The sequence below is a fragment of the Melopsittacus undulatus genome, chromosome 5 (genome assembly GCF_012275295.1).
Source record: "Melopsittacus undulatus isolate bMelUnd1 chromosome 5, bMelUnd1.mat.Z, whole genome shotgun sequence".
NCBI classification, from domain to species: Eukaryota; Metazoa; Chordata; class Aves; order Psittaciformes; family Psittaculidae; genus Melopsittacus; species Melopsittacus undulatus.
Window position 1 is genome coordinate 81,689,732 of NC_047531.1, and position 15,667 is coordinate 81,705,398.

The 15,667-nt window shown below is 42.5% G+C and overlaps 1 protein-coding gene across 1 annotated transcript in view; it reads left to right on the forward strand.

Annotated features, from left to right (window-relative positions):
- Positions 1-884: 884 nt before the first annotated feature.
- The window catches only part of ITPR2 (inositol 1,4,5-trisphosphate receptor type 2), a 252,357-nt gene continuing 237,574 nt past the window's right edge, over positions 885-15,667 (forward strand). Inside the window, exon 1 of the mRNA XM_034062808.1 lies at positions 885-976. Coding sequence (XP_033918699.1) covers positions 885-976 — 92 coding nt within the window. The remainder of the gene's footprint in view (positions 977-15,667) is intronic.

Below are 15,667 nucleotides of genomic sequence, written 5' to 3' on the forward strand. Positions count from 1 at the left end.
CAACACTTCCAGCCACTGACTGGATGTCAGGGGGTACTCCCTTCTGGGCAGCGATCTGACGCGATGTGTCACAGCACAGCCCCGTGTAAGCCTCTTTGGCTACTGAAGCTGCAGCCTTATGTAGTGCCTCTGTTTCTGCAGGGCCTTATCTGTGCTGGGGGAGGGAGTACTGGAAGCTCACCCCTCTGAGGAGAGTGCTGAGACCGCAAGTGCCCTCTCTTTCCTCAGCAGAAAACTCTTCCAGAGTGTACAGTTCTCTCGTTTGAGGGTATTTTTTCATTGAACAAGAGGTAGTTTTCTGACGGGAATGTGCGCTGTGGGAATTCCTGCACGGGGCTGCAGCACAGCTAACTTCTGATTTATAAACAAATAAATAAAGGGTTGGTTGTTGCTACAAGTTTGTAAACCATCAAACAGAGGGCGGCAGGGGGTGGTGGTTAAGCACAGGGCCACCGTAGAGGCGGTGGCAATGTGGAAGGGACACCCACCCGCCCCACGTCTCCACCGCCTGGGGGTCCCTCTCTGCGCCCCCATCCTGCTGCCTCCCTCCCGCATGGACACCCTGACCCGTGCAGACCCCATCGGGTCCCGACCCCCTGCCCGGGGTGTCCGCGGGGGGCGGTCCCGGGAGGCGGAGGCGGGCGGGGGGCGGAGGCGCAGGAGGCGGTGCGGAGACCGAGCCGAGGCGGTCCGCGGAGGGCAGCGGAGCCGCGCTCATGTCCCCCAGCGCCCGCCGGCCCGCAGAGCCACCGGGGCTGCGCTGAGCGCCCGGTGCGACCCTCCCCCTCTGCATCGGGATCGGTTTTAGTTTGTTTTTATTGCTTTTATTTATTTATTTTGTTTTTAAGGAGAAGAGTGCGAAATCCAGCAAAAAATGACCCAAAATGTGTGAGAAAATGTCCAGCTTTCTGTACATCGGGGACATCGTGTCCCTGTACGCGGAGGGCTCTGTCAATGGGTTCATCAGCACGCTGGGGTGAGTGTGAGGGGCCGGGGGGGGCCGTGCCCGCTGAGGAGCGGCGGGGACCCGCGGGCAGAGCCGGCTGCAGCACAGGAAGCGGCCGGCGGCGGAGTGGGGGAAAGAAAGTAGGAAGTGATGAGCGGGGAGGAAAGAGAGCGAAGTTCTCGCACAGGCCCCGGGGCTGCGGGGCCGGGAGGGTGGCGGTGCCCGGCGTGGGTCCGGCCGCGCTGCCTGCTCGGCTCCGGCCGGGGCTTCACCTCCGGGCCAGCCAGAACCGCAGTACCCAAACGGCAGGACCAGCTCTGTACGAGTCACTCTGTGCTGCGCCTATATGAGTTTATATAGTCGTTATTTGTAGGCATAGACCTCGGTGTTTTCTTCTGGGGGAGTGCTTGTGTATGCGTGCTTAACTTTATTGCACGTCTGAGATGACATTTTTGATGGAGAGTGAAGGACAAAAGCTTTCCTGTCTTGCTCATCGCCATAATCAGCTCGTTAAATGTCCATCCATTTGCGTCTGGTTTGCATTGGACTGACGTCTTTACCTGCAGAAGTTAACGATCAGGTGTTTATAATCTGATATTTAATTTCATGGGGGTGCTTCTTCTGCAAGCTTTTCCATCTGTTTGCAGAGTGAAGAGATGTAGTTCAGCTGTGGCTGCTTCACTGAACTATCCAGCTTCCTTGAGGGTTGATTGTTTTTATCTTAACGTTGACAGCTTTAAATCACCTCTTTGGAATCCAAGACAGAAAACCAGTGAATGATGATAGGAATACACCAATGTCTTTCTTCAAACTGTCCTGTAGTTTGGTTGTAGTGATACATCCCGATGGTGCAGTGGTTCCCTCTGATGTTCCTAGCAGAGTGGCAGTAGATTCAGTGAGTTGGTGGTGTTGTAACTAAGCACATCCTTAAACCTTTCTCAATGGAAATATCTGTACTGTATGATTTGTAGTGATCCCATTGACAAGGCAGCTCAAGCTGTAGTTAAATATCAGTGTCTTTTGGTGTTTAAACATTAGTGGTACCTTCAGAATACAGTTGAACTTGCTAAGGCTGATCTGCTACTAATAAACGTGTGCCTGGGTATCACTCCTGTATGCCGTATTAGCCTCCCTGCATCCTGAGATCTCTTCAGTGGGGCACTTTAGAGTGAAGGAAAAGAGCAGTGTTAAATTGAGTTACTTGATGTGGTACTTTTACTGGAAAAGAGCTGGTGTTCGAGGTCCCTTATACTTTTTAAGTTATTATTGTTTCCTATCCCTGCTGTTCAGTTATTTTGTCTGTTGACAAGTGTTTTTCCATGGTTTGTTCCTCTGTTAATTTTGCACCTTCTCTATCAGCAATTCTACTTTGTCTCACATCTCCTTTTGTTTTGCTGACTCTTGTAATTTTAAATCCTGTCTGAAAATGTTTGCTTTCTGCAACTGTTAATATATGGGTATTGCTTCTTATCCTTGTAACCCCAGTGTTTCTGTTCTGTTGGCATAACTTACTGACGAATTAATTTCATTGTTCTGTCTCATTGCTGTGTTATCTGAGGGATAAATTTGCCATACTTTCCACTTTAAGTTGTGTTGGGAAAAGTTCCTCATTTCTAAGAACACCTGTTTATCTACACTCATAGATGTTTCTGCTGTGACTGGTGCCTGTACAACTGTGTGTTGCCCGAATGCATGTTGGCATTCCTGTGTTGCTGGTCCTCTCCTCATCCCTTGGATTTAAGGCAGGGCATTTACCCCTGGTTCTGTAGATAGGAAGCCAAGATCAAAGCTTGCCTAAGGCACCTGGGAACTCTTTACCAGAAGAAATAATTGAACTCAAGCCAACAGCCTAATGAGACTACCCAGGATCATTTTGGGCAGCTAACCCAGCCTAAGAAAACCACTGGGGATGAAACTGGACTCCTGTGCATGTCTTTCCTTTGGCAGGCCTGGAGTTCAAGAATGCTGATGTACCAATGTTAGCTTTTCAGTACAGCTTTTTTTGAGCCTGCTCCCTGGCATGGTAAAGGCAGCTGCAGAGCCAGGAGGCTGGAGTTAACAACCTGAATGAAGGCCTTAAAGGAAAGGTAAAGTGGAAAACTCTCATGTCTTCCAGATGGGAATGCTGACCCCTCTGCTGGTGGTACAAGAGCTTAGACTGAAATATAAAGTGAAGACAAGTCACGTTATCTGTGCCAGCTATTGCTGTTACTGCCTTTGGACCTGTTGCAGCAACGCAGGAGGCAGAAAAGCAGCTGTATGTTCAGGGAAAAAGTTTGCCCAGCTGCACATGCAACCATTGCTAAACCCTTGCATCTTCTGTGTTCCTGCAGGTCCTCTGTTCACAAACACCTGACAAGAGGGGGCCTTGTATTCCAGAGGTGCCTCTTGTTGGTAAGGACAAAATGGTTTAGGATCAGGAATGATTGCTGGCTCACTTTATTTGACTTGGTGTGGGTCCTTGTTCCATTGCTCAGGGTTTTGAAGGTGCTGGGCAAACTGTCTTGTCACTTACACTATTGAGTTCATCAGGCAGTTTCATGCAAGAACCTGAAATCTAGCTCAGGTCTAGTGACTGCAGCAGGGAGAGAGTCCTGTTTATTTTAAGCTGTCAAAGGCTAATTGTTTCTTAAACAAAGCATGAGCGAGGCCATTCTATAAATAAGATGAAAAAGTTCATAGCACCTCTCCAAGCAGGGAGGTCTGTCACGTCAGCGAACCTTACTCCTTGAAGAACCAGCTCAATAGATGAGTTTTGAGGGAGAATTCTAAGCAAAGGCTGTTTTATGAGTTTATATCACAAATATGAGACTATTTTTTGCTCACTTGCTGGTGTAGAAATTTTCACATGCTCAGTTTTCCCAGGAAATTCAGAGCCCAGAGTAAGATGCAGCTGAGCTATTCAGATTGAGTGTAGGGTCAGTTTGATATCTACTATAGCCTTGAGCATGGAAATCTTCCTCTCATACAGTTTAGAAGGTCCTAACCTTTGTGTTTAGGACATAGGGGATCTGTGCCTCTCGTCCCTGTGTCCAGGTGAGGGTGCTGAGTGGTGCCAGGTGAAGGCAGGAGTGCCTTTCCATGCCTTCTACAAAAAGGGTTTGAGAATCACTGGAATCATGAAATTGTGTAAATGGGACCCAAAAGGCTGAGGCACTTCTTTCATCTGGAAGTAACCTGTCCTTGTCTCCAGACTGCTTCTTTACTATAAATAGCTGTTGGATGTTAGCGTGAGGGCTCTGCTTTCAGATTTGATCCCTCTTAGTCAGAAGAGGAAACTGAACCTCTCTTCCGCATCTGGGGTTAGCACTGTAGTGTGGGATGGGGCAGGGGCAAGGAGGTCAGGCAGCCCTGCTCCAAGTTCTTCTCTTATATCCATCTGATGATGTGCAGCCTGGCTTTTCCAATCTCAGGGCTCTCTGGGCTCCCCTTTCCCCCCTTTTTTAAAACAAAGGAATGTGGTTTTGAATGTATAAACTGATAGTGGCAATTTAGTACAGAAAAGGAAAAGTTTGGGAGAAGGAATTTACACCTATGGTTGGCTTTCTGCTATTTCAAGATATGTGTGGTACTGGATTATTGTACTGTGCTACTGATGTAGGTGTTTTCCCCCCTGATTCTTGAGGTTTTAGTGTGTTTTAGCTTTTGCACAGTTGGAGACTTTATGTCCCAAAGGAGATATGTGGCAGAGCTAGGCAATGAATCCAGGTATCTTAAGTTGTCCTAGACCAGTGTCTGAACCTCAAGACCACCTTCCCTAGTATTGTAGCTGCCAGCACATGCTGGGAATTAGAGCTGCTATTAATCACCAGTCAGTACAGTGAGGGGGAGAAAAGTATTCTCAGTTAGAGAGGTGGAACAAGAAGTAAATAATGGCAATAGCCAGCATCAGCTGCAGGAAAATTTGACTATGGGCCTGTTAGTCACCATCAGTAGCTGCATTCCTGTCTCACCTCCATAAATACACTTCTGTGCCACAGCAGTGAGAAACCTCATGGAACATAATTAATGGAGCATGCAGCAGGAGCTGCCTGCTAGGTAATGTATGACTGTGGATGACGAGGGGTGCTGAGATTTACTTGTAATTAGCAGCAAAAAGTGTGTTGTGGAGTATTTGGACTAGTTTTCTCGAGTTTAATGTTGGTTTTTCTCGAACAACTTCTGCTAACTTAAGGAAGCACTTGCTAGAACTTTCTGATTTGAAATGAGTATCACAGTTTTATTCAGGCTTTTGTGCATTAGTTATCTTATTTGACTTCACACAGATCGATTCTGTCACACTTTGTGAAAAGACAAGATTAAGTAGAAAGTGCTTATAGAACAGTATAAATCAAAACATTCCAAATACAGCAAAGGCTAAAATGTCATCGTGGTGGCCTCAGAATGGTGCTGAGAAAAGGATGTAGTGACTGATGATGCTTACAACACACCAATGTAGTATATTCATCAGTGTGCTTATTCTTTTTGCCCTTCCCTCCTACTGTCTGAAAATGGAAGCTATGGTTAAGGAGCAGAGTTTGTGTCCTTTAATTAATATCCAGGTTTTTTTTGTCTTGTGCCAGATGACAAAACCTAATTAGTCAGAAGGAATAAAAAGCCTGAAGAAAGTGAGAGTGGCATAACTAAAATTACTCATAATTGAATTCTGAGACATACAGAATCAAATAATACCTAGAAGAAGGAAGAGGAGCTGAATTTCAGCTTTCCTGTACAAGCAAAAGTACTTGTATGTTTTATTACCTAGGTACTTTAGCCTCTGGACTGACAGTGCCAATGAGACCTGACAGTTTTGATTGCGTGGTTCTTTCTTTTGTTCTTAAATACTGTAGGATTAGCATTTTCAGAACTATGTTCTCTTGGTTGGCTTCCTAATGCAAAAACACTGGTGTGGATTCTGCAGCTACTTTGTATGCTAATGTACATTTTTCAGCTATGTGGTGTATTACTTTTCTGTGATAACTTTCATAGCATAAGCTATATTATATGCATTATTAAACACCTTCATTGATCTTACAATAGGTGCCACATAAGCAGATATGCAGACGTATAAATACAGCTGTATCTTGCAACTTAATACATATATCAAGGCTTATATCCTCTGTGATTATCCACTCACATTAGCAATTAGGCACAGCTCCAGCTTTGCTGTTTATAATGACCTTATTTTGATGCTTGTTGCAAGTATTCTAACAAATAAACAATGAGGCAAAGCTTTCCACAAAACACCCTTATGAGAATGTGGCAAGTAATGAGCCTTGGAGGGGGTTGGTTTGTTTCAGATGTTTTACTCACACACAGAGCACAGCTTGGGTGTGAAGGAATATAGGATTAGACTTAATTATGGAATTATGATTTATGAGACTGGGCACTAAAATGGAATATCCTTGGTTCAAAGAGCTCATTATAAAACAGAAGTAGGGAGAAAATTTGGCTTAGGGAAGGAACCACTTGATTTAGTAATGTAAAAGTGGGTTTACCCTCAAATTTGATGGTAGTAATGGAAATGAGAGAGGATTCCAATTTGGAATTGAAACAAGTGGTGGCTATTACAATTTCTGTAGTTCTCATATGGCCTGTGGGTAATGTGGGGAGTAGTCAGGAAAGAGACAGGAGGTTGTTTAACTTGCACAACTTTAAGTCTGATTTAACTTACTTTTACATAATGAGGGGATTACCTAAACAGGCTTTATGTAGTTCTCAGACTCACTAGAAATCAAGGTTATCCTATATTTTAAAAGTACTGTGGAAGAAAAAGTCAGATCAGTCTTTGCCTTCCCCAGTTTGGAACATTATCTCCTAAGAAGTGCATGAACCTTTGCTCAGTCAAGTGTTTTACTGCACGGCGATGTGTTTGAAACCTGCTGCCCTTCACTGTTAATGGTGCAGGCTGCTGCTGCTTGGATGAAGCCTGAGCCTGTTTGTTGGGCAATAGCACAAAGCCGTGTCCTCTGCACGTGTATTTAATGCACTTGAAAGTCTGGTTTCTGCTTGCTTTGAAAGGTCTGTTACTTCTTGTACCAAAGGGAGACTGGTGAAGTTCATGTGACTTTGATATACTTGATTAGGGATATTTATGGAAAGAGTGGAGAAAGTAACATGAATGGTAGTTCAGGATTTTGCTATTTTCCTTGCCTGTCTTGTTTTGTCACTTACTCAAAGATGCACATTTTAATTATATTAAGGACATAAACCCCCTTATGACATTATTTTAAACCTTCATTTGTTATTTGTAAATCTGATTCCATCTAATTATTTGAAGCAGTAGTTCCATTGCTATGTAGATGTGGACACTTCCTCACATAGGTTCTGGTTTCAGCTGTACAATGACGCTAAACCCTGACTTTTTGGACTGCTTTTTGGGCAGTTTCTCCTCTCTGCTAGCACTGGGCACCAAGAGGTCCCATCCTCACCTGCAGCTGTGTGGCACATGACTTCTAGTTTCCAGGATTTCCAGCTTCCTTTCCCAGTGGGCACAGGAAAGCTTGAGTTGTTCAACTGCTTTAGGTTCCTTATCTCTGGAGGAGTAAACTTAATTACTACCTCAGCTCACTTCAAGCATGAAACAAACTTAAACCAAGAAATTACATTCCAGCAAGGTAATGGTTTTGATTGCAAAATTGGAAACAGTTAAACAAGGAAATGGCTTGAGGTTTGAGAGGCTATTTTGGCTGTAGTAGCCAAAAGACTGTCAGGAGTAGTCTTGTTACTTTAGTGCTGTTTTTCTAACTGACTGTGTCTCTGTCTACCTCTCCCTCTCATTTGTTTGCATTTTATTGGTTGCTGTTGAATAGAAACAAAGCATTGTCCAAAGCATGCTCTTTTGAAACAGTTCTTATTTATTGCTTAATAATAAAGGAAAGAGGACCCTAAGGCATTGACCAGGTTGGGCTTCATGGGGCTCTTTTTCTGTGACCTCTACCTGGGTATAAGTTTCCCCTTCCAGAGCTCCTGCAGCGCTGGATCTTCTGCTCAGGTTTACCTTTTGTCTTGGCAAGTTAAGTGAATTGTCATTATAAATTTCAGGCAGGTTTTGCCAACCATGTCCATGAGTGTTTTTTCTCCTCTTCCTGTTGCTCAGTAGCTGGGCTTCTGTGCCTCTGATTTAGGGGATCCTTGTGCACTAGCAAGAATGTTTCAGAGTTTGGTAACTTGAGATGCTGCCTGTGCAGAAGTTGCCCCAGCCCTTTGTGGCCTTTGCAGATACATCACCCCAGTAGGATTTCCCTTGCTATTACTTCAAGCGGCTGATGAGTGACCATGAGTTGCTATAGGTTGCAGGGAAAACAGTCTCTCTTGCCCTCTGAGTCCTCAGGTTGCTGGCCCTGGGATGATGAAGAGAAGAAAGGGGAGATGGGTGCACAGAAGTATGTTGGTGAATGTAGGGTGAGTGGTAGTGAAATCAGCAGATCAAGGGTGTGCAGAAAGAGGTAAGTGTGTGTGGTGGGGCAGTAACTGATGTGCGTGATTTAAAAGGTGGTACGTGTTAGAAGGGAGGCAGGGCTGAAGAGGAACAGAAGATGATGGGCAGTTGCTAGGAGATGTGCAGTTCCCTCTGACAGAAAATAGCTACAAGAGGTACTGTCAAACTGCCTGATTTCTTTTCAAGTTGCTTCACATGGAAGAAATCAGTTTGTCACTGCTCCTCTTTACTTTGATGTTTCAGGTGGTGGAGGTCTGTGCTGAGCTCTCACTTGAGTATTTGGTACATTTCCCCCCAGGGTTTCCAGTGTTGTTAAGCAAAATGCATAATAATACTGCTTTCTCCAAGAGAGTACCTGAGTTACAAAGTTCCTCAGAAAGAAATAGCAGTTTTAAGATTACCTATGGTATCTTTGTGTAAAAGCACAGGAGTTATTACTGGTGTCAGTCCCAGTGTTGTTTGCAATGTATGGCTGACTTACTAAGTGCATGCGGTGCCCAATGCATTGTAACAACTGAGGTTATATGTAGTGAATTGTGGTACTTTGGGAATCTTCTGATATAATACATTTTGTAGAGTTCATTTGAAATGCCCCTTTAGGTTGTTTCTGCCACATGGCATGAAGCTGAAATTACTTGGTAGAAGGCAGCTAGAAGAGCATATCAAATGTGGTTTTTATCATCTGATGCTATAAGTTAAGCTTACTACAGCTCTTCTCTGGACAAAGAATTAAAACAGTAATCAAGTTTTTGTTCTCTGACCTCTGGCAGATAAACATCAATGTCAATCAACAAACAAACCCTGAAACAAGGCTTTTCATATGAATTTCAAACTACAAAAGCTTGTTATGGCCCAATGCTTGGACTTCTTACCTTGCTTTTCTTTTAGAGGTTTGTTTGTATTTCAAACTGCCTTTTCCCCCCCCTGCACTTGACACACACAGGTTAGTTGATGTTGCAGGGCAGCTGAAAGCAGTCAGAGGATTGGGAAAACAACTGCTTCAATTCATGGCAAGCCCCAAATTTTTGTGCCTACTGCCCACAGTTAAAAGAGAGCAACCCAGTTCTTAAGGGTTTTCCTCTTTTGAGTGAAAGCTTGTGCTGGTACTCCTGTGTGCAGAGCAGAGGTGGGTCAAGCACCATTGGCAGCTAATTTACATGTGACCGGTATAGTTTTGTTCTGAATCTGACAGTACCAGACATTATTTGTAAAGTCCCAACTCCTAGAATTCCATGAATTATGCATATCCTCAGTTTCTCCTTCATGGATGTGGAGAAAAGCCAAAAACCAGGAATAGTTGCAAATGAAATGTGTATAAGAAGTACCTTGAGTTGAGTAGTAATTTTCTTCCACTAACTTAAAATCAGAATACATGCTTTGCCGGTGGGGTGGATAACTAATGGTAGCTCAGTGCTGAAGACTGGAAACAGTGCTTTTTTTTGCCTGACTTTGTTGATCTTGTATTAAAGTTAGCTGGGCTTGGATTTCTGATGAACTCCCCAGTTGTTCCAGGTAACTGAAACATTAGTGGGCTTTGCTGAAGTATTCACAGTCACCTTTTTAATCTGGCTAATATATTTTTATTGTTCAGAAACAATAAATAGAGGAAATGGAAGTAATATATTGGGAAAGACTGGATATTAGGTTTGAAACACTAAGAGCAGATCCTGATGCAGTTACGAGTGGTGAAAAATGTTCAAATGCAAGTTCCATTCTTCTGACAAAAGAATAAAGGTTTCAAGGCTACTTAGAAAGGTTAAAGAAATGTAAGTCCTTCACTTAATAAAACCCCAGCAAACTGCACCAAGAGAGAAAGGTTAACTGCATGTTAGTGGTATTACTTTGTTACCTTGGACTATTTCCAACTTGATTACTGCCTTTTGCTAAGGTAGACTCAATCTCAGCTGAATGCACCTTGCTGTCTGCCATGCATGAGGGTGCCAGTCCATAGGCTTCATTCCTCTTCCACATTTGAAAAACAAGCCCAGTGGGTTTGACTCTTCACAGAGAGCTGAAAAGTGAGGGTTAAGTGGAGACGCTTGTGGAATTTCATTGTTCTAAAATGAGGTTTTACAGCGGGCAGGGCAATGTCTGTAACACTTCTCAGGTTGAAGACAGAACCTTAGCAAGTCAAGCTTTACGGTCAAGTTGTTGTAATTAATATTTTGGATTTCCATGTTGCTGTAAGAAAGTAAAGCTGAGTATTATAGTGAATACAGGAAGTCCAAGTTTAAAATCAGATTGTCAGGTATCTTTGTAGATATTCTTGCATATTGTAGAATGTTATTTATAAATAATACTCAAATACAGAAAAAATGTCATGCCTTTAAATGATAAAAGTACAAAATAACATACAGAAAATTTACTGGATTTCTTTTTTTTTTGGTTGGTGAGGAGGTAATAATTTATTTATGTCAGGCTGTAGGTGACTGCCATTTTCTTAGTTACTTTTTCTAAGTAAAAGATGTAACAAAGTTTTATGGCATTATTTCCACTGGTGGTCTGAGATGTATGTTCTACATCTGCAAATTAGACTTATGCTGCAAATATGTCAGGAGGCAATTTTGTAAAGAACCTATTGAAGAGGATCCCAGTTAAGATTTCTGCTTCCCTGCTTAAATCTTCAGCAGTACTAAAAGAAAGATTAGGGTTTGATCATGAAGTCATTCAGATGCAGGCGTCCGGCTCTTCCACTGCTGTGGACCCTGGGCAGCTGCAAGATTTGGGTTAGAGGCGTGCTCAGATTCTGTGAGAAGTGACTTCTCGTGCAAAACCAAACAAGGTCAGGACCTGGCAGGCAATAAGTCTTGTCTGTATTAACTTTTGTAGTTGGACAGGTTTTTCTGCCACTGAATATAAGGAGTAATTACCATATTCCCCCCCATGTAATATCTAGGCTATAGTAAAACCACTGCATATCAAGTTCTGTTATGACACCTTATTTGAAGTAATACTGTATATTAGGCTGGTGGAGTCAAACTCCTGGTTTGTGGGACTGTTTCATCTGGTCCACTTCCTTTCTGTGGCAGATTAAACTCTCTACTCTGATTAGGTTGTTTTCAATAGAATCATTTTACTTTAGTGAGCTGGAACTGGGACAATGCTGGTTTGAGTTTTCAAACAGATGTAAAGTATGTTTGAAGAGAAATATGGTAATAAGGGATGGGACTCAAGCAGAGGAGCAATTTGACCAAGGTCATAGACATGTTGTGAAATATAACTAAAGATTACAAGTTCTGGGCCAGGTTGTATAAGTGCTGATCTGGTAAGATGTTCAGTGCTAAGTTGCATAAATTGGTTTATCTCATGGTAAGCCTGTGAGTAAGCCAGATGTGACAAAAAAAGTTAGTTTTTTAAAGTTTTCATGTGTCAAATGTGTTTTCTTAAGTGTGTATTTAAAGATGCAGAATTAAGTTTATCATTATGAAAACAAAGTGCTGAGGAGTTTAATGCATGCTGCCATTACTGTCATGCTCATACATAAGGCGGAACCTCATTGACACTGGCAAGTGTAATTACGGTTTTGTAATTAATTTGTTCTTCATTTGTAATGGAGGTGTGAGATAAAATCCTTCCTCCTTTCTTCAACCAGATGGCTGAAGCTACAGAAGTCACCACCCAAAGCACATATACTTGTTAAAGTCTGAGCAAAAGCTGAGCACTGTTACCCAAGAAGCTTCACAGAAAGAAATTCAGCATCACCTGGGTGAGCTAAACAGGCCTAAGTGACCAGAATAACAGAGAATGAAGGACAAAAACCTCAGTTGTAGCCAGACAAAACCTGTTGTATTGACCCAAGGACAATAAAAATGAGTGTGCTACTGAGCACTGTTCTCTCTGAAAACTGTAGTCAAAGAAACTCCTGCCAGTATCTGAAGGGGGCCTACAGGGATGCTGAGGATGGACTGTTCATTAGGGACTGTAGTGACAGGGCAAGGGGTAATGGGTTGAAACTTAAACAGCAGAGGTTTAGATTGGATATAAGGAAGAAATTCTTTACTGTAAGGGTGGTGAGGCACTGGAATGGGTTGCCCAGGGAGGTTGTGAATGCTCCATCCCTGGCAGTGTTCAAGGCCAGGTTGGATGAAGCCTTGGGTGATATGGTTTAGTGTGAGGTGTCCCTGCCCATGGCAGGGGGGTTGGAGCTGGATGATCTTGAGGTCCTTTCCAGCCCTGGCTATTCTATGATTCTATTTGATTTCTCCTGTGTCCAGGAAAACAAGAATTTATAAATTCTTTCAAAATAAATGATCAAGAAAATGCCTTATATCATCTTTAACTTTTCTTTATAGTGAAAACAGCCATTAAGTCTCCAGAACTGTCACATTACTTGTGACTAAGGGTAACCTGGTATCATGAGGTGGCTCCAACTAACAAAATGGAAATTTGTGATAGGTGTTCCTGTGGAGCCATGGTGCAAGAAACAATCACATTAAAAACCTGCATCCTCAAAAGAGACCAGAAAGATTTGCTATGACTTCTAATACAAGAACTAGAAGCCCTGCGAATAGAATTAAAGAGATAATAAGAGTGCCATCTTTAAAACAAAAACCCACAAACAAACCAAAAGACCCCTGGGTGTATCAGAAGGAGTGAAAGCAAAGAGATTTCCTAAGTGAACACTTCTAATGGTCATTTGCAGATGAAAGTGCAACCTTGTATGGGCAGTAACTAAAACTCTCTGGACAAGTTTGGGAAATGAACAGGCAATATACCCATTCTCAAACAGCAAAGTGGGTCAATGGGATGGTAAAAATATATTTGCTCTGATCCTGATCTGTTTCTCCACAAAATATGGATGAGGAAAGCTTTGGATTGCTTTGTGTTTGAGCTTCAGCAAAGACTTGACTTTAGAAATGAACTTGAAGATCACTTATGTTGCAGATCAGTTATCCAGATGTGGAAAGATAGGTATAAGAAAACAAAGGGAAATATAGAAGGTGACGAAGTATGACAACATATTTGAACTACTTATGGAGAACTCCTCTGGTGCTTAAAATTCCTGACATTTTCAATGTAATTTATGTACCTTGAGAACAACTTGCCATTTGGTTGTAGGAATTACTAGGGTTGTGCTTTTACAGGCGTTCACAGATCTGGGAGCAGCAGGGTGACCTTGATGCCTCACCCAGATGAAGTGTCTTTGGAGGTTAGTTCCAGATGCAGCTTTAGGTAGAAGATCAAGTAATTATGTCAAGGAATGACTGTTGAAAAAGAGATCACTTTTTCTTTCCTTCTCGTAACATGCAAAACCTCCTGAATAAGATGCAAACCTCTTGAATCATCCACTTGAAGTACATATTGTTCCTGGAATGGACTTTAGAGCAGCCAAAGGCTTTCCCAGGAGAGCATCTGGAGAGATAATTGGCTCTTGCAATCATCTTAAAGTGTAGCATCCCCTGAGCATGGCGAGATCAAGGTTTTCTGGTTGCATCAGCAAGCTTGGAGTGTAGAAACAAGGTAGTATGTGGGAGGATATATTAGTTCATAAATTGCACTGTGGCTTTGCAAATACTGAATTTGGGGGGGCTGCAAGAATCTTAGCTGATCTGAAAAAAGTACCATTTGGTGAAGTATAAGCAGGATGTGAAAGAGGGGGCAGGAAATGTGATGTTTGCAAGATAGGAGAGAGAGAAATCCCCTGTGCAACAGTATCTTGTTGGGGCATCAATGGAGTGTGTTGTTGAACAGCCTAGGGTTTTTTTTCTGCTGGAGGACTGACAGTTATGATTGTCCATTGACATGATCATGACTGACTTCAACAAATCGGCTGACACTTGTGAAGTCAGGCAACAAAGGACTCTGGAAATAGAAGAGGCTTTGCTGAGTGATTTTGGTAGGTTTAGAGTCAAGAATGAGCCATCTGTGGATCAAAGGAGGATTTTAAATTCAAAGTATCTTGCTAAGCCTTCAAGACTGTGGGCTTCTGTAAAAGATGCAGTAGCTCAGTGTGCCCACTGTCTGGGTGTGGTAGCATCATTAAGGACTCATAGCTTCAACTGCCTAATTTAATAAACTCAAGGAAATTAGGGCACTATATCCTATTGCCTTTGAGGAACTTAAAAGAGGAGTGGATGAGAACATGAATTATACTCCAGAAGCTGTTTTGTTTCAATATAAAGCAAATCTCTATTTTAAAGATATTTTGGGGTGATGAGGACTGTGCAGAAGATCAAACACTAGACTGGAAAAGCTTTTTCAAGCCTGTTTGGTAACATGAACATTTCTTGGACATATTTTTACAGGAGAGCCTAAGGAGTTCATGGATTGACTGGATGAGAGTGGGACATAAACGAATCAAGGAGAATTCAGTCTCAGTTGCACTTCATACCTCCTTTTTGTATGTTGTTGGTATACATGCATTATAATAGTCTAGCTTGTTGTGACAAGTGCGTGGATTAAAGATCTGCATGGAGCTGATTAAAGTTTATGTCCAGGTCAAAGAATGAAGAGCAGCATTTCCAGCCAGCTCAGCTGAAAGAAAGCATTTTTTCAGTAGCTGCTTTTCATCTGTTATCTTGGTTTAGCAGATGTCATAGAAGAACTAAAGGTATTTATCCCGTTAGCCTGAAAGAACTGAAAATACCTTGTTAATACTTCTTTCCAATCATTTGAGTTCTGTGAGGATGCCAAAGATATTGTATCCCCAGACTTGTCTGAGTGATGAAATGTGTTCAAGTATCTTCAGATACCGTCAGAGTGGTCTCTGCACCTTGGCTGTGGGTATCTAGGTAGGTAGATGATGTTACCTGCTGAATGAGTTTTGGGATTTCTATGTTCTGTCTGCTTTTGCTCAAGAACAGGATGTTTCTATGTGATGGTATTTTTAGGAATCAGATCTGAGTGCTTGTTTTCTAAGGACTGATAAAGGCACTCATTATTTCTAAAAACAGGTGCAGTTTTGCAATCAGAAGAACTATGGATCTGTTATGTAAACTGGACCTTAAATATCTTCTATGAGTTCTTGGTCCTCCTCTATCTAAATGGGACTGAATTCTTCTCAGTGACATGAGTTGAGGAAGGAGGAAGATGGTTTTCCTATGCATCCAATGAAATATGTTGGTAGCTCTTGCTGTGTGGTATTTGGTCTCTGGGCTATGTAGCCTGAGCTGTTTCACTGCAATTCCCCATTTCCAGCATTTAATCTACTGTGTAAGTTGTGGAGCAGCAGGAAGCCAGTTTTGTCCCCATTACTGAGCTCTGGTGTCCTGAAAGAGCAGTCTGTGCTGGCAGTTGCAGACTTCAACACTGCCCCAGCTAGCTAGTGGCTCTTTGTGTTCTGAAGATAATGTTCCCACCTT